Below are 23,782 nucleotides of genomic sequence, written 5' to 3'. Positions count from 1 at the left end.
TTCACTTGTGTCACAGCAGACACCTCATGCACAGTGTCCATCACATTTTGGAGCGGGGATGATGTACAGTTAAGACTGATTTATGATTCCTGCCGCTATCACTTCAGCTCATCTGGTGCTTAACTGTCAATCGCGGTGTATAAGGTGCCGTACAGAGGCTGCTCAACAAGATTTTTGTTGGGCACGACTCCACAGGCAACAGGACTTCCACAACCACTGTAACTAGGGCAAAAACTACTCTGGGTCAACCTCACCCTAAATCCCTACATCACAGACTGTTTTACAGGGAACCTCGCTGAACACACACACTAACCCAAAGGATCCTTTTTCTGCCCCTTTGCCTCCTTCACAATGGTGACTTATTCCCACTGCAGAGACCCAAGGGACTATTTATTTTACTTCCTACCAAGACAAAACAAAACAGAATAATCTAATAACCATCCTTTAGTGTGTGTTACAGGAAAAAAAAAAAAAAAAGTGGGAGCCAAGAAGGAAAAATAGTGGAGGGGCACCTGGGGGCAATCCTATACTCAGTAGGTTAAGCATCTGACTTTGGCTCAGGTCACAATCTCAAAGTTTGTGAGTTTGAGCCCCGCATCTGGATCTGTGCTGACAATCAGAGCCAGAACCTGCTTTGGATTCTGTGTCTCCCTCTCTCTCTGCCCCTCACCCGCTTGTGCTCTGTCTCTCTCTCAAAAATAAATAAACATTAAAAATTTTTTTTAAAAAAAAGGAAAAATAGTGGGAATCAAGAAACCTGGGCTGGATCTCTGGCTCTGCCACAAACCACCGCTTGTCACAGAACCACTGATTCCTGATTTATAAAGCGAAGCAGCGGAGTTGGCCATCGATGACACCCCTGGTGTCCCAAATCTTCACCTAAGCTCTTCCCCCAGAGTCCCAACAAGCGATTTGATTTTTGCTTTGGGTCTCATCTGACATTGCTTTGGTTTGCCTTTTATGATTTTTTTGCATAATTAAACCTTAGTTTATTTTTATTTATGTCCTAAAATCAATCCTTTTGTGTTTTTGCAGTTTTAAAAAAAGTTCATTATCGCTGGAATAGGTCATCTATAAATAGGAACATTGCTACAATCTGAGAATTTAAATTTGTCACTTCTATGAAAAATAAATATGAGCCTTTTTTTTTAAATTTTTATTTTTAAGTAATCTCTACACCCAACGTGGGCCTCCTGAAATCAAGAGTTGCATGCTCCATGGAATGAGTCAGCCAGGTGCCCCAAATATGAGCCTTCTTAAAATCAACCTTGCATATTTATGTCTACTTTATAGAATGGGGGTATGGCATTTATTTGGAAAAACATTAACTAACCTATTGGTTTAAATCCTATACATCCTACTATGAATAAATTTGACCATCACTCCAATTTTCCTTTCAGTTAGGGTGATACTTAACTTCCAGTTGCTAAACAATAAAGGTTAAACAAATTTGTAGAGCTTTCAAGTTTCATAAAATTTCTCTTTACCCTTCAAATAAAACCTTAAGGTTTTAATAAAACCTTAAGAGAGCTTTTTTTCCCCTTACAAAGAAAAAAAAAAAAAAAAAGGAGCTGGAAGCATGACCCATGAAAGAAAAAGAATTAAATCTCTCTACCTGGAACGGTAAAATCAGACATGAGGTTCTTTCTTTCTTTCTGTAGAGCCCTAGTACAGAAGCAGCAGAGTCCTGGGCTCCAGGGAAAAGACAGAAACTGGTTCAAGACACACTTTATCTGATCCCAGGAAGACAACAAAGCATGGGGAAGGGACATGGCGGTATTGATTTGATCAGGAGCTGGGTTTACCCTTTCGGGGAAAAGGTAGCTTGCCAAAACTCACCAAACCAAATTATCACCCACCTTCCATGATTCTATGCCAGAAGAAAAGGAGAATTTATTTCCAGTGATTCTGGGTAAGAAGCAGAAGAACTTGGGAGGACAACAGTACTTACATGTTAAGAGAAAGATGAGATGTGAACAGATGAGTTCAGAGATGGCATCTAAAAGTGAAATTTGGTTTCTGGACTGTGCTGGAAAGAACAGAATAACACTTGTCTTGAGAAAAGTTCCATCTTTTGAATCTGACTTTATGGACAACTACTAAGTTGATGAAGAATAATTAACCAAAGCATAAGGGGTGAAATTGGTGCAAATGGATGAATACTGCAAAACCAGACATGACCCATGAAAAACAGTGATAGAGAGTGCCCATACAACAGAGTTCCATACCAGGGTACAGAATGCAGCCATGCTCAGAGTTCCCTGTGTCCTGAATCCATTCTTTGTTCCTTATCTTCACCTCTGGTGGGGAAGTCTTTTCACATAACCAAGTTAGGCCGAGAGGCCCTCGGTATTAGCCAGTATTAGCCAGCCGTGGCAACAACAGACCCCTGAAAGAGACTGTAAAGCCTCCAGACTTTCACACATACTTTCCCTATGACTCGAATGCCTTCCACTCCCATTCCTCAAATGCATTCCCTTACTCTCCTTCCTTGGTAGGATGGAGCGGGGAGCTGGGTGGGAGAGGACAGAGACAAAAAAGAAAAGAAACAACAGGAAAGGAGCTTCCATCCAAGATGGAAAGACAACTCAATGAGAATAGTAGAGAATGCCACACACAGCCTGTTTGTGTGTCCATGTTTGACCACAGGGGAGAGGGAGTTATTTCGGGTCCAGAGCTCCTTCATCATTCCAGACAGAAGGGCCTAACAAGGGTGACTTAAGTATAGCTGTTCCTTGTATACAAGTTCTCATGATTCAGACTCAGGAACTAAACAGATTTGGACAGCAAGAGATATCTGCACTGTTAAAAGATTAGATTTGGATATTAAACAGACTCACATGTACCATAAAGACTTGGTGGCAGAGACTCATTGCTGAAATAGAGACTAGAAAAGGGTATATATCTTCTCTTTAAAAAAAAAACAAAACAAAACACTATAATAAGAATGTTAAGAAATGGTTACTGCATTTCAAAAAATTACAAGTAAGGTGGAAGTAGGGTCAAGAGTATTAGAGATGGGATGATAGGGAGAAAAACAAATGGAACCCCAAGTGGTTCATTCAGATGAACAATGAGCAAACGTGTCACAACAGATCCTAACGCTATACTAAGGTAGAAAATACAGCAGCAAGAGAAGCCCCCCAAGTGTATAAACAGTGGCTGGAAGTTTCCACTAGAAATGCAACAGAAACAGAAAGACTAGATTCTGAATACCTGGGTTCAAGTCCTCTTTCCACCACCTTTTACTTCATGTGTGGTTTCTCTGAGCCTCAGCTAACTTTTCTGTAAAATGGGGGTGAGAATACTTTTCTAAAAGAATTACTGTGAAGCTTTAATGAGATTTATTTTACAAACTCTATAAAAGCATTTCATAAAAAAGTTTTATAAAAGCATTTTATAAACTCTTAAACTCTACACAGCTTCTATTATTTAAGCTGCAAAAGTCAAGAGAAAAGAAAGGAATTATCCTATAGAAGCCTGGAAAATGTCAAAGAGAAAGAAAAGCACTGGCTCTTGACCCCTGGCTGCACGTTAGAATCATCAAGGGAAATTTAAAAAACAACAACAAAACAACGAACTGGGAGCAGCCCAGAGACACTGATTTAATTATCTACAGTGGGACCTGATCATTGCTAATTTTTTTGAAGTGTGATTTTTTTTTTTAAATTCTATTTCTATGTGAAGCCAAGACAGAAAGAACATGGTCACAGTGGAAAAGCCTTGAAGTTTCACTTCCAAAGGCACTAAAATTTACAGGAGGCTCTTGTCATAACTATATTATATCACTTATTACACTATGCTGTATTTGTATCACCAGAACATATAATCCATCTGCCTCCACCACTAGACAGTGATCAATAAGGTCTTATTCAATATTATTTCCCCAATATCTAGCAAATACAATACATGAAACAAACAGTAATAGTAATGGCAGTTAATAATTGAGAGCCTATAAAGCATCAGGCGTTAGACTAATTATTTATAGGTGTTATTTCTTATAAAATTAATCCCCCAAAATTCCCTATTTTGTTAAGTATTATTACCATTATTTATAGACAAAAAAACTTGGGCTCAGAAAAAGTGAAATAACTTGTCCAAAGTTACACCGTTCTTCAACCTCCTCTAATTAAAACAGCCTTAAGGCATTTTTGTCCATAATCCTTCAATAAATGATTTTTTTCCTTATATGACTCAGGATCATACAGGGCTTGGTCATTCGGTATGTCATTTCTCAATGCAGACATAAAACATATGTTAGAAACTGAACTACAGCTGTACCAAGCCTGAGGCTTCTGGGAGTTTATTTGCTTTTAAATAAATCCTTGTTAATCGGTGTTTGTTTTGTTGTAATTTGCATTTTTCCTATGACTGAAATATGACCCAGAAATAAAAATGGAGCTTATCTAATTGAAATGTTATTATTTGAGGGGTAAGGAGGAATTTGGACTATGTCAGAAGATCAAGTTGCAGCATGTGAAGAACTATGTCCTGCCTGAGTGTCCCAGGATGCTAGAGAAAGCAAACAATAGAGAGACAACAATCTGGCTCTGGAGAACTACATCTGTCTCTCATCAAAAAGTGTAAAGGGGAGTGCTTTCACCTTAAAATGCTCAAGCTGTTCTGCTGGTGGCGATAAATTCCGATCCAGTCCATCCTTTCCAGCACACCCCAAGTGGCCAAGCCTAGCCAACTCCAAGGTTAAAGTCAGCTCAGGTTGCCAAAATGTGTTTATGTATCTAATCAAGTAATTTAAGTAACTCAGGAGTATCTTCTTTTTGGTCTGTCATTATCCAACATATTTCTAAGATTCTTGCCAGCCACAATAAAATAAAGCCTTTTAAAAAGTTTGTGGGTTTTTTGTTTTTGTTTTTTAGAGGAAGGGGGAAATTTTGGCTAACAATACAGTAAAAAAATAAAAAAAATAAAAAAAAGCATACATCTAGTCCCAATTTACCCAAAAGGCCATCATCATATGGGAGTGTAATAATCTTCAACAGTTAAAAGTCGAAACAGATATCTTGGAACCCCCTCTACTTGCTAGATGGGATGCTGCTTGATTCATGAATTATTTAATAAAACTAATTATATCTTAATTTTTTTTAAGTCAAAACAGAAAAACTAGAAAATTCATCTAAATATCTAAAAAACTACAGGAGTGCCTGGATGGCTCAGTTGGTTGAGTGTCTGACTTCAGCTCAGGTCATGATCTCATGGTTCATGGGTTCCAGCCCCATATCAGGCTCTGTGCTGACAGCTCAGAGCCCAGAGCCTGCTTCAGATTCTGGGTCTCCCTCGCTCTCTGCCCCTTCCCCACTCACGCTCTTTGTTTCTCAAAAATGAATAAACGTTAAAAAAACTTAATAAAATACCTAAGAAATTATTTTTTTCTACAATGGAATTTTATAAAGTTTTAAAATCATTGAGAAATTAATATATAATACAATTAAGTGAAAAGAAGATGCAAAACTACATATGAACATGATTTCAAACTTTTAAGATACATTTTCAAAGACCTTTTTTTTGTCTTTTATCCTTCAAAATATACACCAAAACATTAACAGTCATTGCCTCAGAATGGCAAATTTTAGGTGATCTATCCCTTTCTTCCTGTATGTTTCCATATTTCTGATGTTTTCTAAAATGGTTTTGCTGGTAACAACGACCAGGCCGACCAGGTGGAACTTAAGGGGATCTTACGAGAGCACACCCCGGTATTTTGGCCAGGGAACCCAAATCTTCTGCACAGAAGATGGGGCTGGCAAAACACAGATATGTACCTTATTTGTAGTTACGGCTTTGGCCCCAAATCCCAGTGAATCAGACTGTACTATGCTGAGAATTTCTTTTTTCTCTAATAGACAGACCTAAGGAGCCTCAAAGCAGTTTTCTGCCTAGCGTAATCCTAAACTCAAACCCATACCAATCTTTGGATCTTATCACTGGAGGAAAAAAGTGACAGCGGCTAGCATCAAAGAAAATTGGCGGAAAGAGACAGGAAAAGAGTTTACGTCTACAGACACCCACCAAGGGCCTTTTTAAGCCACCCTGGCTTGCCAGGTAGGAGGTGAAAGCTTAGCCCTAGGAAGAGAAAAAGACAGCCCAGGATCAGCTTCCTGATCAAGTGGACAGAAGCAGAGGAGGAACATAGGCTTGGCTTATAAACTCAGCACGTGGCACTGCTCACCAGCCCAGGGGCCAAAATTCTTGGTTGAGTGGCACTGCTCTTTGGGGTGGAAGTAAAGTGCCTGTACCCCCTTAGAGGTGGAACAGGGTGAGAGAGACAAAAAGTAGGGAACACATAAGGTCAAGCCTTGAATTATGCCGAGGCTAAACATGCATATATTTCTTACATAATCTGCGTGTGTGTGTATGTATGTATGTAATTATACACAAAGAGACAAAGCATGCATCCTCTTGATTCTGAATATATTAGTATCTGGTGATAAACAGATCTCAAGTTTTTAATTTTTGTTTTTTAAGTTTATTTTCAGAGAGACAGAGATAGCGTGAGTGGGGGGGGGGGGGTGGTCAGAGAGAGGGAGAAAGAGAGAGAATCCCAAGCAGGCTCTGTGCTGCCAGCAGAGCCCAATGTGGGGCTCGAAACCAAGAACCGTGAGATCATGATCTGAGCCGAAATCAAAAGTCGGACGCTTAACCGACTGTGCCACCCAGGCACCCCCTGAAATGTTTTTGACTAAACAGTCAGTTTTATAAAGTTATCCAAAATATTCTGCAAATAATCTTGTTTTGAAGCATTATTGTTACTGCATTTTGATAACTGAAGCATCAACTAGTAGTAACCAAGAGGTATCATTCAAAACAGATCCAGCAAGTTTCACTACAAATTATGTGTTCGTATTGCCATAAACCCGAATGCCATCAACCCAATTATATCTTAGCTGGCTGACGATGTTTTCAAGTCACGGGCCTGCCATGTCACTTCTCCACACCCAACACTGTGTAGGCCTGAAAGTCAAGCCAGGTTGACTCCTGAGTGGCAGACAGGTATGGTCTCCAAATCAATCCTGGCCTCTGCCAGTTCTTTCAACTCTCACCATGAAAATCAGATTGCATAAAAACCAGCATAGGGACTCATTCTGCCTCTAGGTTTTCCCTAACAAAGTACAATTTAGAACTTTCCCAGCCTCAGCCTGGTCTGGCCTGACCAATTCTAGTTGGTTCAGGCCTTGGTCATCTGACGGTAGAAGGGGAAGGCTAAATGGAAGAGCGTGTGAATACACAGAAAACAAAGGGAAGTCTGCGAAATCAAAACAGGGTAACTCCCTAAGTTATCAAAATGTTGCTATCATATGGGTACACTTCCACTCTAAAGAACAGATGAAGCTGTCCTACGTCACTAGTAATTTAAGACATCAAAATTAAAACAATAAAATGCTATTTTCTATTTATCAACTTAAAGATTTCTATTTTGCAACAGTGGGGTACAACAGACATTCTTACACACTGCTAATGGCACAACCTTATAAAATAAGGTAACAATGTAACTTAAGGATCTTCAAACTAAATAAGCATTGACCCAGGAATTTCACAGAGTATATGCTAAAGAAATAATCAAAAGTAACTGTAGTTTTCTTATTGATTCTAAGAATTCATATGTTATGAATAATCACCATTTTCTGCTTGTAAAAAAAAAAAGTAAAAGACTTATGTAAAAATTATTCATCACAATCAGAAACATCCAAAATAGGTCATCATATACCTTCATACAATGATCTGGAGTTTTGTGACAAAATTAATCATAATACAATATGAAATGAAAATCACATGATGTAAAAGTGTATATACAGTTTGATATCAATTATGTTAAAACATCCAGAGGGGGAAAAAGGCAAGAGAGTAATATACCAAATAACTTATATACATTTTCAATTTTCTTTTTTTAATGTTTATTTATTATTTTTGAGAGACAGAGAAAGAGAGAGGGAGAGAGAAAGAGAGCGCGAGCAGGGGAGGGGCAGAGAGAGAGGGAGACAGAATCCCAAGCAGGCTTCAAGCCGTTAGCACAGAGTCCAATGCAGGTCTCGAACCCATGAACTGTGAGATCATGACCTGAACCGAAAGAGACTAAGAGTCAGATGCTTAACCAACTGAGCCACCTAGGTGCTCCTCAATTTTCCACCTTCAACCTTTTACATATTTTCTAAGTTTTCTACAATAACTTGGGTAACACTCTTACCAAAATAGATTTTATCTCATAATGAACTTAAGCAGAAGAAACCACACACATACTTAACGCAAACCAAAAACACAATGAGGGGTGCCTGACTGGCTTAGTTGGTGGAGTACGTGACTCTTAATGTGCAGGGTTGTTGTGAGTTTCAGCCCCATGTCAGGGTTAGAGTTTGAAAAGAAAAGAAAAGAAAAGAAAAGAAAAAAGAGAAGAGAAGAGAAGAGAAAAAAAAGAAATAAGAGAGGAGAGGAGAGGAGAGGAGAGGAGAGGAGAGGAGAGGAGAGGAGAGGAAAGGAGAGGAGAGGAAAAGAAAGGAAAGGAAAGGAAAGGAAAAGAAAAGAAAAGAAAAGAAAAGAAGAGAGAAAAGAAAGATGTCACTAAAAACAAAACAAAAAACCACACAGTGAAATACCACTTCACATTCACTAGGATTGCATTATTTCATTTTGTTTTTTTTAACAGGCTCTATGCCCAATGTGGGGCTTGAACTTACAACCCTGAGATCAAGAGTCGGAGGTTCTACTGAGTGAGTCAGCCAGGAGCCCCTAGGATGGCTTTAATAAAAGACAGACAGTAACACGTGTTGCCGAAGATGTGGAGAAACTGAAATACTCGTGCAGTGCTGGTATGAATGTAAAATGGCGCAGCCACTGTGGAAAATAGTTGGACAACCGCTCAAAAAGTTAAACGTGGAGTCATAATATGACCCAGCAATCCCACTCCTAGGCATATACCCAAGAGAAATGAAAACATATGTCCACACAAAAATTTGTGCATGAATGTTCACAGCAGCGTTATTCATGACAACCAAAAGCCTATGTCCCAGGCTTGCTCTTACAGGCTGGGCTAGTGAATGTGTGAGCCAGCTGGTTGGTTTTTCCTGCTAAAATGTTCCCATCATTCAGGTGTAAAGGAACCAATGGCTATCAAACACCTTGATCTGTGAAGCTGGTATCATACAGCAATGAAAAGTTAAGTAAGGAAACTGAAGCTCAGTGACCAGCCCAAGATCTCAGTTGCTCCAGGATTCTCACTGTATTCAAAACTCATTCGTTCAGATTTTCAAAAGGGAAGGGGCAGACCCGCCCCTTAGCTGCCCTCACCCTCCTCCTGGCACTATCCTCTGATACTGACAGCCTGAAGCCTGAACCAGAATTGGGTATCACCAGGAAGTGGGTGCGGGCAGTTACAACAGCCTAACCAGCTGCCTGGCATCACAACAGAGCCTCAAAGGGTAATAATCAACAGGTCTCCAACCTAACCAACCCTTCCTCCCGCTGGATAGATGATAAAAAGCTGCCAATGCTCCTTTCTCTCACCCCACCTGTAGGGAAACGTAACTACTCTCTTCTTTCCTTCCTGCCACTATTAAAATCCTGATATTGACTAGTAGGTATTTCCCAGGAGCTACTGCTTTTAAAGGAGTTTGTCTTCTCTTTAGACTCTAAAACGAGGGAGATTTACCAAGTTGTCACTACACTCTTACAAAGGGACCCTTATTTTGGGTAAGATTAAAGAATGTTCCAAATTCATATATCTTTAGAATTACTAGGAGCACCTCTTGTCAGTAGCAGTTCTGTTATTCTTCTCCAGCTATAGAGAGCTCTGGACCTCAAAGAAAAGGCTGAATCTCCTCTATCACAGTTTAAACACAAGCCTTTCCCTGCCTCCCTCATTGCTCAAAATAAAGCAGATACAGAAGTTAATTCCCTGCCCGTTCACTCACTCATAAAGATGCATACAAAAGACAGGACCGGTTACTATAGGAAATTTAGAGAACCACAAAATTAAAAGTCTGTAGAGATGCCTCTGTTTCTTCATCTGTAAGACAGAAATAATAATTTATGTACCTACTTTACACTATTATAAGGAATAAGTAAAATAATCAACTGTGCAGGGCATGTGGTAAGCACTCATGTTACCTATAGGAAAGGCTATAGGAAAAAAATTCTATATAATGTGCTACCATTTATCTAAATAAGAGCAAATATGAATATACACACAACACACACATATACATACACACAAAGCAAGAAAACTAATTTGCTTACATTAAAACAATAAAAGAATAATTCATAAAATTTAGGGAGAAAGAGAATAGGGTACAGAGATCAAAGACAGAAACCAGACTTCTCTGAATAGATCTTATGTTGTACATTTGACTTCAGGCCATGTATTTTATTTTTTACATAATTATGCAACAAAATTAAATTTTCAAAAGTAATCCTTCAAAATCAAAAAGAAATAAATGACTTTAAGTACCTAGTTGGTGACAAAGCCACACTGAGAACTATTCCAAGGGACCTTAAAATATAGGAATTTGAGGGGCGCCTGGGTGGCTCAGTCTGTTAAGCATCCAACTCTTGATTTCACCTCAGGTCATGATCTCAGCTCAGGTCACCATCTCATGGTTCGTGGGTTCGAGGCTCCAGGCTGACAGTGCAGAGCCTGCTTGGGATTCTCTCTCCCTCTCTCTCTCTAATGCTTTGTCTCTCTCAAAATAAATAAATAAACGTAAAAGTATTAATAATTTGATTATACAGACCCAGTAGACCATGTCCTACAGACAAAACAAAAAAATACCAAAAATAAATCTTAAATATTTTTCAAGCACACATACTACTGGTGGTAGTATTGGGATTATTATCCTGAGACTTATGAGGACTGTAGGATAATGCCAATGAAAAATTACACTGTGCTGGGAACAGGGTTTTCAGCTTGGGAGAAAGGAGAAACAGATGCAAGATCAAGGAGTTAAAGAAAAACCCTGAAACCCTTAAAGGGAATTATCAATAAGAATTCATGATTTTTTTATGTCTTTAAAAAAAGTTACATATTTTCTAGCTCTCTCTACTTAGAAGACAAAGAAACCACATGCACTCCTAGGGCCCAAACTGTGGCTCTCTACCATTTGCCAAAAAAGGCAACCAGGGATCCTTAAAGAAATCACTGATCCCAGATCTGGGGCAGGAAATGTGTTAAGATGAGCCGGAATATCTTCCCTGGATTCTAGTTTGACATCACAGACTACTAATATCATGTCAGAAGGATTCAGGAGCCACTTCTACTGGACACAAATGGCACAATTTGGGCGTCAATTAGGCTAACAACTGTAACTGAAGTACATCAGATATACAGTTAAATCCATGAGTTCACATGGTTTTAACAAAAAACTCACTAACCACATTTGGAAATCAAGAAATTATTTTGAAAACCAAAATTAGGGGCGCCTGGGTGGCTTAGTCGGTTAAGCGTTCGACTTCGGCTCAGGTCATGATCTCGCAGTTCGTGAGTTCGAGCCCCGCGTCAGGCTCTGTGCTGATGGCTCAGAGCCTGGAGCCTGTTTCAGATTCTGTGTCTCCCTCTCTCTCTGACCCTCCCCCATTCATGCTCTGTCTCTCTCTGTCTCAAAAATAAATAAACGTTAAAAAAAAAAAATTAAAAAAAAAAAAAAAAAGAAAACCAAATTAAAGGGGAAAAAAACCTAAACCATTTATCTTGCCTTTCTTCTCCAAATTTATGTTGGGGTAACAAAGTAATTGATGAGGGCAGGAGTCGCTACAGAAGTGTTCTAGCTAATAAGAATGTTAAAATTATAACATCACCATTTTTCAACCCTTAATGAACTAATGGATCAAGGAATAATCATCAATGTCTACTAACATAGTAAGAGACCCAACCAGACATTATAGCATTATAGGCTTCCTGATAGAAGTTAACAACACTACCAAAAAAAAAAAAAAAAAAGAAAGAAAAAGAGAGAGAGAGAAACCTCAAACCTGAGTCTCATTAAGCCTCTAAATCTACCATTTTACAGGAAGTATGGGAACAGAACATTTTAACTGAAACTACCGGAATACAACAGGCAAAATCAGACTTTGGGAAGCTCTGTAGCAGCACTCTTCAAAATGTGATCCACAGAGAGATGCCTGTCTGTGAACTTTTTGCCACCAGTCATGGACTGGTAAGTACAAAAGATAAGTACAAAAATTGAGAGTTGGCATTCAGAAATACTTAGAGCAAATTAACAGTTTTATGTCTAGTGAGTCCATTTTTTTTTTTTAACAGGGCTAGCTTTATGTATGCCTTTTATTTCATTTTTCTGGAAAAGCTTAAATGCCAAGCTAAGAAATGTATGCCATATTTTGTATATAAAAGAAAAAGTAAAAGCAATTTTTGAAAAGAGAAATAATATAATCTCGGATAAACTTTAAGATTAATCCAGCAGCAATAAAAACCGGCCATTGGAAGAGACAGAGTTTAGAAATGGGGAAGGGTACTTGAGGCCAGAGTTAGAATGACTACCTTCATTATCACCATCTGCCGTTTACTGAATAGTTACTATGTGCAAGTTTCTACACTAAACTCTTAGTTGTACCTTTTCATTTAATCCTTGTAAAAACCAAGCAAGGCTCTGCTACTTACTAGCACTGAATCCCAGTATCCTAATTTCAAAAATGGAATACCAATGCCTCTTCACAGGTCTGTAGTGAAGATTTAATGAAAAAATTTATATGAATGTACAGTTGACCCTTGAACAATGTGGGCACTCACCTCCATGCAGTCAAAAATCTGTGTATAACTGTGGACTCCCCCAAAACTTAACTACTAATAGTGAGAACTGCCAAGTGATCACTTTTAATTGTGATATACAACTTACTGAATAGACTAAATGCTCACACAGAGATGATTAGCATCACTTGGCATTTTAAGTGGATGCTGGCAACACTTGAGCTCAGCGCAACAGCCAACAGGAGGTGGCCATGAAAATATTACCGGTAGTACAGTATGTACTACAGTTAATTCCTTACAGCTATGATTTAATACTACATGTCTGTACCTGTTTACAATTGACTATAAATGGTGCCACGTACACTCTGTGTGCTTAAGTTTTGACATATTTTAACTTTTTGTAATAGGTTTGTGTATATTTTATGATAGTAAATGATAACACAGACTAGCATCTACATATATTTTATGCATTCATGACATACCTAACTTCTACTTAAGTTTTTCTATATTTCTAGGCCACATAGTTCATCTGCAAGTTTAATTGCCACAAATTCCCAAAATTTTTTCACGTGTGTGTGTGTGTGTGTGTGTGTGTGTGTATTTTTAATTCAACATATAGGTGGACTTGCACAGTTCAAACTGGTATTGTTCAAGAAATGGCTTTGTAAATGATATGGCCCCACACAAATAAATGGTATTTTCATTATGATTATTACTGTTTCTCGAATCAATCAGATGACTCTGTCTTGCTTTTAAACATTAGAATATCTGGGGCATCTGGGTGGCTCAGTCAGTTAAGCGTCCGACTTCAGCTCAGGTCATGAACTCGCAGTTTGTGAGTTTGAGCCCCGTATCAGGCTCTGTGCTGACAGCTCGGAGCCTGGAGCCTGCTTCGGATTCTGTGTCTCCCTCTCTCTCTGCCCCTCCCCTGCTCATGCTCTGTCTCTGTCTCTCAAAAATAAGTAAATGTTAAAAATTTTTTTTTTTAAATATTAGAATACCAAGGAGCACCTGACTGGCTCAGTCAGAAGAGCATGTGACTCTTGATCTCAGGGTCACAAGTTCAAGCCCCATGTTGGGAGTAGAGATTACTATAAATGAATGAATGAATGAATGAATGAACATAAACTTAGAAAGAAAGAAAGAAAGAAAGAAAGAAAGAAAGAAAGAAAGAAAGACCAAGAATTCAAGTCAAAGAATTTCCTGAGCTGGTGATGCACTTACAGAAGTTCTTGCAGTAGAAGCAACAAAGGCATTTCCCAACCAGTCCCATGAAATCTTCTAATGCCTGAACTGTTTGTTTGTGGTCACATTGTTTGCTACCATCCAAGCTCAACAACCGGAGGGAAGAAGCAACAGATGTTCAGTGACTGGCCAATTCCTCTAGGAACTGCCACAGTCCATGGCATAAAACAATGATTTCTAAATGAAGAAAGATCACAGTCAGATGAAAGACAAGATATCTCGATGTGCTCCACTGCAAAAATGTTGTTTGTTAAACATAAAAGGTCATTTGAGGAACAGCCAGTGAAGGATTAATTAGCAGAGCAAACAAGAGTATTTTTGAGGGAAAAAGCTACAGAGGACAGAACTTTAAATTACCCAGCTTTCAATGATTTCTTTTCCACTATTATATATAAAAGGTTTTTTGTGGAAACCATGAGGTCATTGTTTTCCAGAGTCTTTACTATAGGAAACAGCTGTGGGGAACTACACAAACAGTGAACACTGCCCTATTTAGTAGCCCCTCATTGTGACAAGTGTATAGAGGGGGACAGGAAAAATCCATCAAACCACACTCTAATAACAAAACAAAAGCAGAGTCAAACTAAAAACTTTAGGCCACACAAAGGACGACATAAAACAATTAGTTCAGAATAAGCCTCTGTAAGTCAGGACCAGCACCTGTGTTATTACATCTGTATCTTGACTTAAAGAGATAATTCCAAGAGCAGCTCCTTTCTACATGGGTCACCAAAAACTCAAACGATTCATTTTGCACAGTACCTGATATATGACAGACATTCGACAAATTTAACTAAAAAAAAAGTCTTCCTAGGACTCTTATGTTATATACTGTATGACCTGTCCAAAACTGAATTTACCCGCCCACCTGCAGAACTGTTCTGCATTCTGTGCTTTTGGTCTTAAACAGTTGCCATCCCACCACACCCTGCTTCAGTACCTCTGAGTTATGTTCAGTTCCTCCTTCTTATTCACTCTTCACACACCCATAAAGCTGCCAAACACTGTCAACTCTGCTTCAAACATAGATTTTATATACATGCTCTAAAGTCAGAGGAAAGGAACAAAAGGCAAGGAAAAGGAAATAAGTAAGCTGAATCCACTCCAATCCACTACAGCGTATGTGGCTCCTTCAGAAACCACCCCCAAGACTCTGCTTAAACTTGTCCAGTGATAAAAATACAATTATGTGAGACAGCTCACACAATACGCAGCTGAATCCAAGTCTACACACCTAGTCCCAAATTGCACCACAGTTCCTGTCTATCAAGACTCCCTTTCTTAAATATCCCATGATCACTGACCCCATGTTCAATTTTTTTTTTTTTCAACGTTTATTTATTTTATTTTTGGGACAGAGAGAGACAGAGCATGAACGGGAGAAGGGCAGAGAGAGAGGGAGACACAGAATCTGAAACAGGCTCCAGGCTCTGAGCCATCAGCCCAGAGCCCGACGCGGGGCTCGAACTCACGGACCGCGAGATCGTGACCTGGCTGAAGTCGGACGCTTAACCGACTGCGCCACCCAGGCGCCCCAACCCCATGTTCAATTTAAATGCATGATCTTTTCTGCCCCTTGTGCTCCACAAACCACTTCCCCTTTCCAACTATTCCATTCCCATCAAATGATTCCCATGATTTTCTCCATACCTCAGTTCTGAAACCTTGGTGTTTACAACTCCATCCCTTAGACTCTCCCTAATAATGTCATAATGTCCTCCAAAATGTCCCTTGGATTCACCCTTTCCTCGGTTCATACTTATGATTGTCCTTTTCCTGCAATTACTTTCTCCTCCATTGGATTCATTTGTGCTCACCATCAGACCCATTTTTCTAAAGCATCCTTTTCATCAAATTAGTGTCTGCACAGCTCAAGAAGCCTATATTGAAACACTACTGATTGCAGCCTCAAGGCTAAACTGTTGTGACAGACTTTCAAGGCCACCCACAATTTGCCCTTCTCATCTCATTCATTTGTATTTATTTCCCCTTCTCTCCAAATCAGGGGTTCTCAACTGGGGCAATTTTGCCCCCCAGGGGACATTTGGCAATGTCTGGAGACATTTTTGATTGTCATGACTGGGGTAAGGGACTGGAACACTGCTAAACATCCTACAATGCCAGGATAGTCCTGCCCCCCCCCAAAAAAAAAACTGATCCTGTAAAAGAAAATAATTTTAAAAAATGGCAAACAAGGGCAGTCACTAATAAGAGGAAGCACATGTCAGCGGGGGTAGGCCCTAGCATGCACCATGGATGGGTCAGAGAATCTTGTCCTCTACTACTCTTTGCTGGGCAATCCAGCAACGTGCAGCAACATTTTAAATGCAACATTTAAATTCCCTTTGACTAAGCAGTGCCACTTCTAAGACTCAGTCTTTAGAAAATGAGACTTGGTGTATACTGAAGGATTGGCTACAATGATTAAAAACTTTATACTACCGGGGCGCCTGGGTGGCTCAGTCGGTTGAGCGGCCGACTTCGGCTCAGGTCATGATCTCGCGGTCCGTGAGTTCGAGCCCCGCATCGGGCTCTGTGCTGACAGCTCAGAGCCTGGAGCCTGTTTCAGACTCTGTGTCTCCCTCTCTCTGACCCTCCCCGTTCATGCTCTGTCTCTCTCTGTCTCAAAAATAAATAAACGCTAAAAAAAAAAAATTTTTTTTTAAATAAAAAAAAAATAAATAAAAACTTTATACTACCTAAACACCCACCATTGGGCTTCTATACCACTGCCAAAAAGAATGAGATGGGCTTGGATGTATCAACAAAAAACAAGGAAAGCCATGCTACCCATGGGTAGGGGAATAGGGGAAACCAAGTTACAGAACTATATGTGGAGCATGAGCCCACCAATGTAAAAGATGTAGACATGTTTATATACACAACTAAGTGGTCTGAAAGGATTATTTTTAAGGCCAACTTCCCAAAGTGCCTAAGTCTGAGAAGCAATGGCATGTATACAGCGTTAGCTGCAGCTACCTTATTTTCACTAAGATTGAGCACCAGAGTCTTAGTGGAGGGAGAACATTATATATTTCAGCACACCCCACCCTACCTCTTTATGTTTTATGTTGAGAACTGTATTTCAGTGGTTGTAAAAACAAGGTAACAAAAGCACGGGTGTCCTTCGGTGTGTGCATCAGCAACGCAGAGGTGATGAAGGCTGAAGGCATAGCTCTGGTTCTGTTCTCTCGGTCTCTAGCCAGCAGGGGAACCACATTCCCTTCATCCAGAAAGGCCATTCACATCTCCCCTAAGTCTAAAATTTGACAATTCGGTTACCTCCCTTCTCCTTCAGAGATGTGGAGCTTCGCTACAACAAGTGACAGCACTGGACAGAGAAGGGAACTGATCAGGAAGACACATACTTTATACTTGGCCACAAATCTAAATGTGACCTACACAATTTTTTTTCTTACTTTTCAAATGAATTTAAGGGGTACCCTCAAATCCGAATACTCCTTGGGAACTACTGTGAAATACCAATATACTAAACATTTTCACACAAACCAGGAAAACTTAGATCATAGGTCGGCAGCATAAAATCAGAGCCTCCAACATGAGTCTATGAAAAAGTAAGGTGTGAAACTGAGCCAGTATAAACCCAATTGCTAGCTTATCTGCTACTACTCATTTATACATTTATTCCCTTTGTAACCTGAGAACTCTCACTCATAAATAGGCACCACCAGGCACCGCAGTTCAAGGAAAAAAAATATGGAATAGAAATTTCTATTCATCAATTACCTTTTGTTTTACGGCAAATTTAGAAGGAATCCCCACAGTTCTATTATCAGTAGAGAACTCTGTTCTAGTTGTTTTTTGGCAGCACAGTTTGAAAACTGCTGCTATAAAACGTATCTTTGTTACTTGAAAGATGACCACCCATCTCTTTACTTGCTGCGCAAGGGCACTGAGTACTAGAAATCAGCACGTAGGAGAAACTGGAAGCACACACACTAGCATCCTACTAGTTAGACAATAAGCTCATTTCCTCTTAAAACAGCATTTTGAGCATTCAGGTTTCAGAATGATTTATTTTCTCTCCTTGTTTTACCAAGATGATGGTCCAAGGATCCTTCCAGTGAAGTCAAATTTTACTCTAGTGCTGCTGCAAACACACACACACAGAGGAGAAAACGTAACACGGCAAGCATTCTAAAGGCTGGGATACTAAGAAAAACGCCCTAAGAAGGCACAAAACCTTCCTCCAACAGAGTGTTTTTCAATCTCAGCCTAACTCGCATTTTGGGCTGGATAACCAACCCCTTACTGAGGGGAGCAGAGCCAGCAGCACCCCCACCCCAGTTGCATCAACCAAGTATGTCTCCAGACAACGCCAAATGTCCCCAGGAATGGAAGGGTTGGGAGGCAAAAGAGCCCTGGTTGAGAACCCTGCTCTATGAGGAGGAGAAAAACACCTGCTTAAAAGGAGAAAAGGATATACGTGGCAGCCAGAGAAGTTTCTTAAAGCATGCCAAGGTTGAGCCAGTCAATTCATTTCATTTTGGAAAATGAAAGGCCAACCTTAACAACCATCTAGTAGCTCATCCAAAACCAAGAATCTGTCTACCTGGCAAGCTCCTAAACCTCAAATAAATCAAAGTGGTTAGGAATCAAGAAAGAACTCTAATTGGAAAACTTACAAAGAAAATCATTAGTAACTTAAGAAAGTTTTAAGACGATAAAAGCATACTCAAAGACATACTAAGTGCTTTTCGAGACCTCAAGGCAAACTCTCAAGATGGCAAATTGGTTTCATCTTCTCTGCCAACTCCAATCAACTGGTAGTGACTGCCTGGAGCCCAGAATTGGGCAGGATTCTGAGGTTGAATGTGAGCTCAGGGAAAGAGTATCCGCATGGAACACCAATGTCTGACACATACAGGCAAAGGGCCGTGGTAACACGTATACCTCGCACTCACCTTCTTGGTGTTCAACTCGACTTTCTTTATCCTTAAAATAATACCCATCAAATTTGGCTGTAATAAAACATTTTGGGGGGAAAAAGTAATCCTCCACAGTGTCACTAGGCTTACCTAATTCAGGGGCAAAAAGAGGAGGAGGAGGAGGAGAAGGAAGGGGAGGAGAAGGAAGAAGGGGAGGAGGAGAAGGAAGAAGGGGAGGAGAAGGGAGGAGGAGGGAGGAGGAGGGAGGAGGAGGGAGGAGGAGGGAGGAGGAGGGAGGAGGAGGGAGGAGGAGGGAGGAGGAGGGAGGAGGAGGAGGAAGAGTCTGATTCGATCACTCTCCTGCTTAAAAAAATCAGCCCTGGATTCTCAACTTCCAGAGAACAGTGTTCAAGGCAGCATAGCCTACAAAGCCATTCAGAATCCACATAACATACTTCTCCCAGACTTTCAGCACCCCCACTGCTCTTCATGGTGTAACCAGCCACCAAATGTCTGTTCCTCCAAAACCGCATGCCCTTTCACGCCACCCCCTCTTCTCTGCCTGGCTAATTTCTCTTCATCCTGCAGACCACGTCTCTGTGATGCTTGACTTGTTCTCCAGAGCAAGAGTGTTCCGTGGACCATCAGCATCACCTGGGAGCTTGATAGAAATCTCAGAACTTCAGGCCCCACCCCATCTCCACCAAATCTAAATCAGCTTTGTGACGAGACGTCCACAATTACGTGCACAGTAAAGTATAAGAAGTGATGTTTTGGGGAACGTACCAAGTCTCACTGGACTTAGTTCTTCACAGGCAAGTACAGTGTGTTTCCGAAATAAAAGTGCCTCACACTTTGGCGGGCTGCCCCTGAGGCAAACTCCTCCTTTATTCAACTTCTCTATTAAGCCAAGAAAACCCAATAGCCACCTTCCAGCCTCCATGGCAGCCAGAGGTGGCCAACTGACATGGCTGTAAGTCAATGAGATGTCAGCAAAAGCCTGCTGAGGGGGCGCTTCTGGAAAAACTTACTTTCCCAGTGCCTTCCTACCTTGACAAACATTAAGGATAAAAAGCCAAAGGGACAAAATAGCCAAGGACAACAGAGAGGAAACACAGAAATAGTCTGAGACCCTGTTGAGCTCTTCAAGCCATTGTACATTAGAACACCTACCTCCAGACTTACTGTGTGAGCTATTTCAACATCTTTATTGCTTAAGGCATCATCATTGGGGCTTCCTCTTTCTTGTGCTGAATGCATTCTTAACTGATTGAGTAAACCCTTAATAAATGGGAAGTGAATGAATGAATGCAACGTGAAATCTACTAAGGGTTCAGAAGATTATATTTTTTAAAAAAGGGCCTCTAAGAATCTGTTCAACTTTGCCAAAGCATGCTTAAAAATCAGCCTCCGCATTTCTAGAATTATTGACCCATTTCTGTTCACAGCTTTTTAATGGATTAAAAAAAAAAAAAAAAAGACAACCTTTTAAAAAGCAATGGAAATGTTCACATACAAAAATGCTGGAGGAATTGATTTTTATATTTTGGAAAGAGTAGAAAACCAAACTTAAAACACTGGGTTCTGACCTTGAAAAGTTTGCCATTTGCTGTGGCTACTGACAGGCAACTATAAGCAAAGAGGAAAAAAGAGAAGAAGAAAAAAGACTTACAGTAGCTGGTTGGTTGCCATTCTCTCCTACTTTCTTATTTTGAGATCTCTGACACTGATCTCATTTTTTTCCAGTCCCTATCCCAGTCAAGTATTTCCATTCAAATTTCCAAGATCAAACAGCAGTCATTTTTTCTTTTTAAGAAAAACAGAATATAAATAAATATAAATAACATGTATTAAAAGAGGAGGGGTGCACTCTGACAGTATTGTTCCTCAACAAAGTAGGTCCTCAATCAAGTGCTGAATCCTCAGATCATTTTATATTTTAATCAAGTCATTTATTTTTACTTAAATAAATTTTAGAAAGGCACTTTCACAGCACCAATGAAAAACCAGTACCATTTGTCACAGATAGAAGACAAATGTAAAAACAAACACAATGAAAACATACCCTTATTAAATCCTAGCTACTGCTGTCTGCCAAGGCCTCTAAACTTAGCTTGTTCTGTTTAAAAAACAAAACAAAACAAAAAGGTGGGGGAGTGAGCATGAGGTGTTAAAGTCAGGCTACCGCCAAGCTGAGACCTTCTCTTGGGCATAATCAGGACAGACAGAATGGAAAAGGAATTAACTTTCTCACTGTGTGATTTCATTCTATTTAATACCATACCCATGTCCCACCTCAAAGTATCCCTCCTGCAATCTCAAATCATCTTCCCCTCTTTTTTGCTCAAAATAAGAGTCCATCTCCTTAGTGCAGCCTAAATGGCCCTACACAGCTACCACTCAGCTCTCATCAGAGCTCACCACGCCTCCAGCTCCACCCGCAGACAGCAAACGGGGACCCAAGGGCCATATCTAGTCCACTGCTTGTTTCTGTACGGCCAGAGAGCTAAGAACAGTTTGCAGAGCTAAATATTTGTAATCAATCTGATGATAGGGAACGCTAATTTTGAACTCCAATTAAGGTAAACACTCCTCCCATTAGTAGACCTGTATTACAAAATACAGTATTCACTCACCATATTTTTATTTTAGTCAATGAACATTTTGTGGAAGTTTGTTTTTTCTTGTTTTTTAGTACCTACATAAGAGCTTCCATTTTGCATCCTGACCATTTACTATATGGCTCTTTACAGAAAGAGTTTGCTGATCCCAGAGCTACACTGTTCCTCAAGTGCACCAAGCTCTCAGGCTTTCACACTTTTATACCTGGGAGGCAATTCCCCCTGACCTCCTCAAGGCTGGCTCTCCCTGGTTACTCAAGTCTCAGTTCAAACCTCGCCTCTTCCAAAGGCGTCACCCTAACCCTGCCCCTCCCCATTTAAAGTAGCCTGCCAACACATCAATCACATCACCAAGTTTTAATTTCTTCAAACCACTATCTGATATTACCTCCTCACCTTACTAAAATCTGTAATGATAAAGAGAATAAACGCAGCAAATATACATGGTACTATGCACAACGGAAGCGATTTGCATACCAGGTTGAACCTAATAGAAGTGCCAATCTGTAAATCAAAAACGGTCAAAAATGGGTAATCTCACAGGGTTCAACCCAACATATCAACTTGTTTGCAGCTCACAACCACCTATGAGGTAAGTACCAGATGATGAAGCTGGCACAGAGAGGATGAGAAACTTGCCTGAGGTCACAATGCTAGTAAACCATTATGGCAGAACGAGGATTTGAACCCAGGCTCAACTTTCCCACCCCCAAGAACATAAGTTCAATGAAGGCAGGAGGTCTTGTTCATTGCCATATCCCTCCAGGGCCCGTCACAGGGCCAGGCACGTAGTAAGCCCTTAATACTCGAAGAATGAATGGGTGAGTCTCCCTTACAAACAGTGGCATCGGTCCTAGACTCGGGGCCCACACCTCTTTAGACCCGTGCGCTGGTTGGCCCGCCGCGCCGCCAGGAAAGGAGGAATGGAAGGGAGACCTGGGGGGCCGGGTGCCCCAGGGACGCAGGGGGCAGGGCCCCCCTCCTGGGGGTGGGGACGCGGCGGGGCTCACCTTGAAGTCGCGGCTGTGCTGCGGGGTGTACTCCAGGGTCCAGAGGGCCCGCACCAGGTGCGCCAGCTGCTCGGTGACCTCGCCCTGGCCCTGCGTGCCGCGGCCCACAGGCTGCTCGGGGTCAGGCGAGGGCTCGGGCCGCCCCGCCCGGTACTGGCCGAGCGCCAGATACTCGGCGAAGAGCTCGGTGTTGCTGAGACACTGCAGCGTGGCGTTCATGAAGCACGTGTTGCCGTGGTTCCGGAGCCCCGCCACCCCGGGCACCGGCTCGGCGGCGCAGGCGGGCGGCGCGGGCGAGGCGGGCGGCGGCGGACACGGCGGCGGCGTGGGCGCGGCGGCCGGCCCGGGCGGGAAGCAGCTGCGGAGGCCGCCGCGGTCCGGGGCGGCGCCCTCGGAGCTAAGGTGCGAGAGCGTGGACAGCGTCTTAAGGACGCGGCTCATGAAGCTGCCCACCGAGCGCGCCGACGAGGGCGAGGCGGGCGCGGCCGGCCCGGGCCCCGCGGGGCCCCCCGCGCCACCGCCGCCGCCCGCGCGGCCGCTCCGAAACAGCCGCTTGCTGAAGGAGCGCTTCTCCTTCCCGCCCGCCGCAGCCGGCGGCCCGGGCCCGGGCGCCGTTACCTTGGACATGGCGGCCGCCGACGCTCATCACCTCGTCCGCCCGCCCGGCCCGCGGCCCCGCCACGGCCGCCGCCGCATCTCGCCGCGCCGCGCCTCACCGGGCCGGGGGGCTCGACGCCCCGCACACCTCAGAGCGCCGCCGAGCGAGCCAGCTAGCGAGCGGCGGCCGGCGGGGCGGGCGGGCGCGCGCGCGATCCGCCCAGCTGGGCCGCTCACGTGACCCGCCTCCCGGCGCCGCCCGCCCGGCGCTGAAGCCGTTGTGGCTGCCATGTTTATTGTGGGAATGGATGTGCCCCTCCAGCCAGACGAGATGACTCTCGGCTCCGGGGCGGTCCCGGTTTGTGAAGTCCAAGAGAGGCCATGTCTAATGTGGGCACGGTCCCAGCTAGGTGGACAGCGCTGGGCTCGTGCCCGGGGATGGACCCCAGGGGTGGGTCTCGGTCTTCTGATCTGGTGGCGGAGGCCTTGAGAAAGTGCGGAGATCAGGTTGCCGCCCCTTACCAGACCGTGGAAGACGTGACGGATATGGCCCTGAACAGTTCTGAGCAAGCCAGTCCTGCCCGGCTCCCGAGGGACCCGGACCGCCTGCGCGCCTACCCGAACGCCATCACCGAGTCTGGCACGCCCCAATAGGCTTGTCTTCCAGGTGGCACGTTGTGGTCGCAGTGAAACTGTATACTCAGAATTACCTTC

General features: G+C 42.2%; 1 protein-coding gene across 5 annotated transcripts in view; it reads right to left on the bottom strand.

The window, feature by feature from the left end:
- USP31 (ubiquitin specific peptidase 31) overlaps positions 1-23,276 on the bottom strand; it is a 69,171-nt gene extending 45,895 nt beyond the window's left edge. The window contains exon 1 of one of the 5 annotated variants that reach the window (XM_045461869.1): positions 22,472-23,276. In XM_045461869.1, coding sequence (XP_045317825.1) covers positions 22,472-23,098 — 627 coding nt within the window. In that variant the 5' untranslated portion in view covers positions 23,099-23,276. Of the gene's footprint in view, positions 1-13,930; positions 14,117-20,512; positions 20,638-21,938; positions 22,028-22,471 lie in introns of those variants that run through there. The other 4 variants (XM_045461870.1, XM_045461872.1, XM_045461871.1 and 1 more) reach the window with 4 other exon arrangements.
- Between the last annotated feature and the right edge of the window lie 506 nt (positions 23,277-23,782).

The sequence above is a fragment of the Leopardus geoffroyi genome, chromosome E3 (assembly GCF_018350155.1).
Source record: "Leopardus geoffroyi isolate Oge1 chromosome E3, O.geoffroyi_Oge1_pat1.0, whole genome shotgun sequence".
In the NCBI taxonomy this organism is placed as follows: domain Eukaryota; kingdom Metazoa; phylum Chordata; class Mammalia; order Carnivora; family Felidae; genus Leopardus; species Leopardus geoffroyi.
This window is presented reverse-complemented; position numbering and strand designations above follow the sequence as displayed.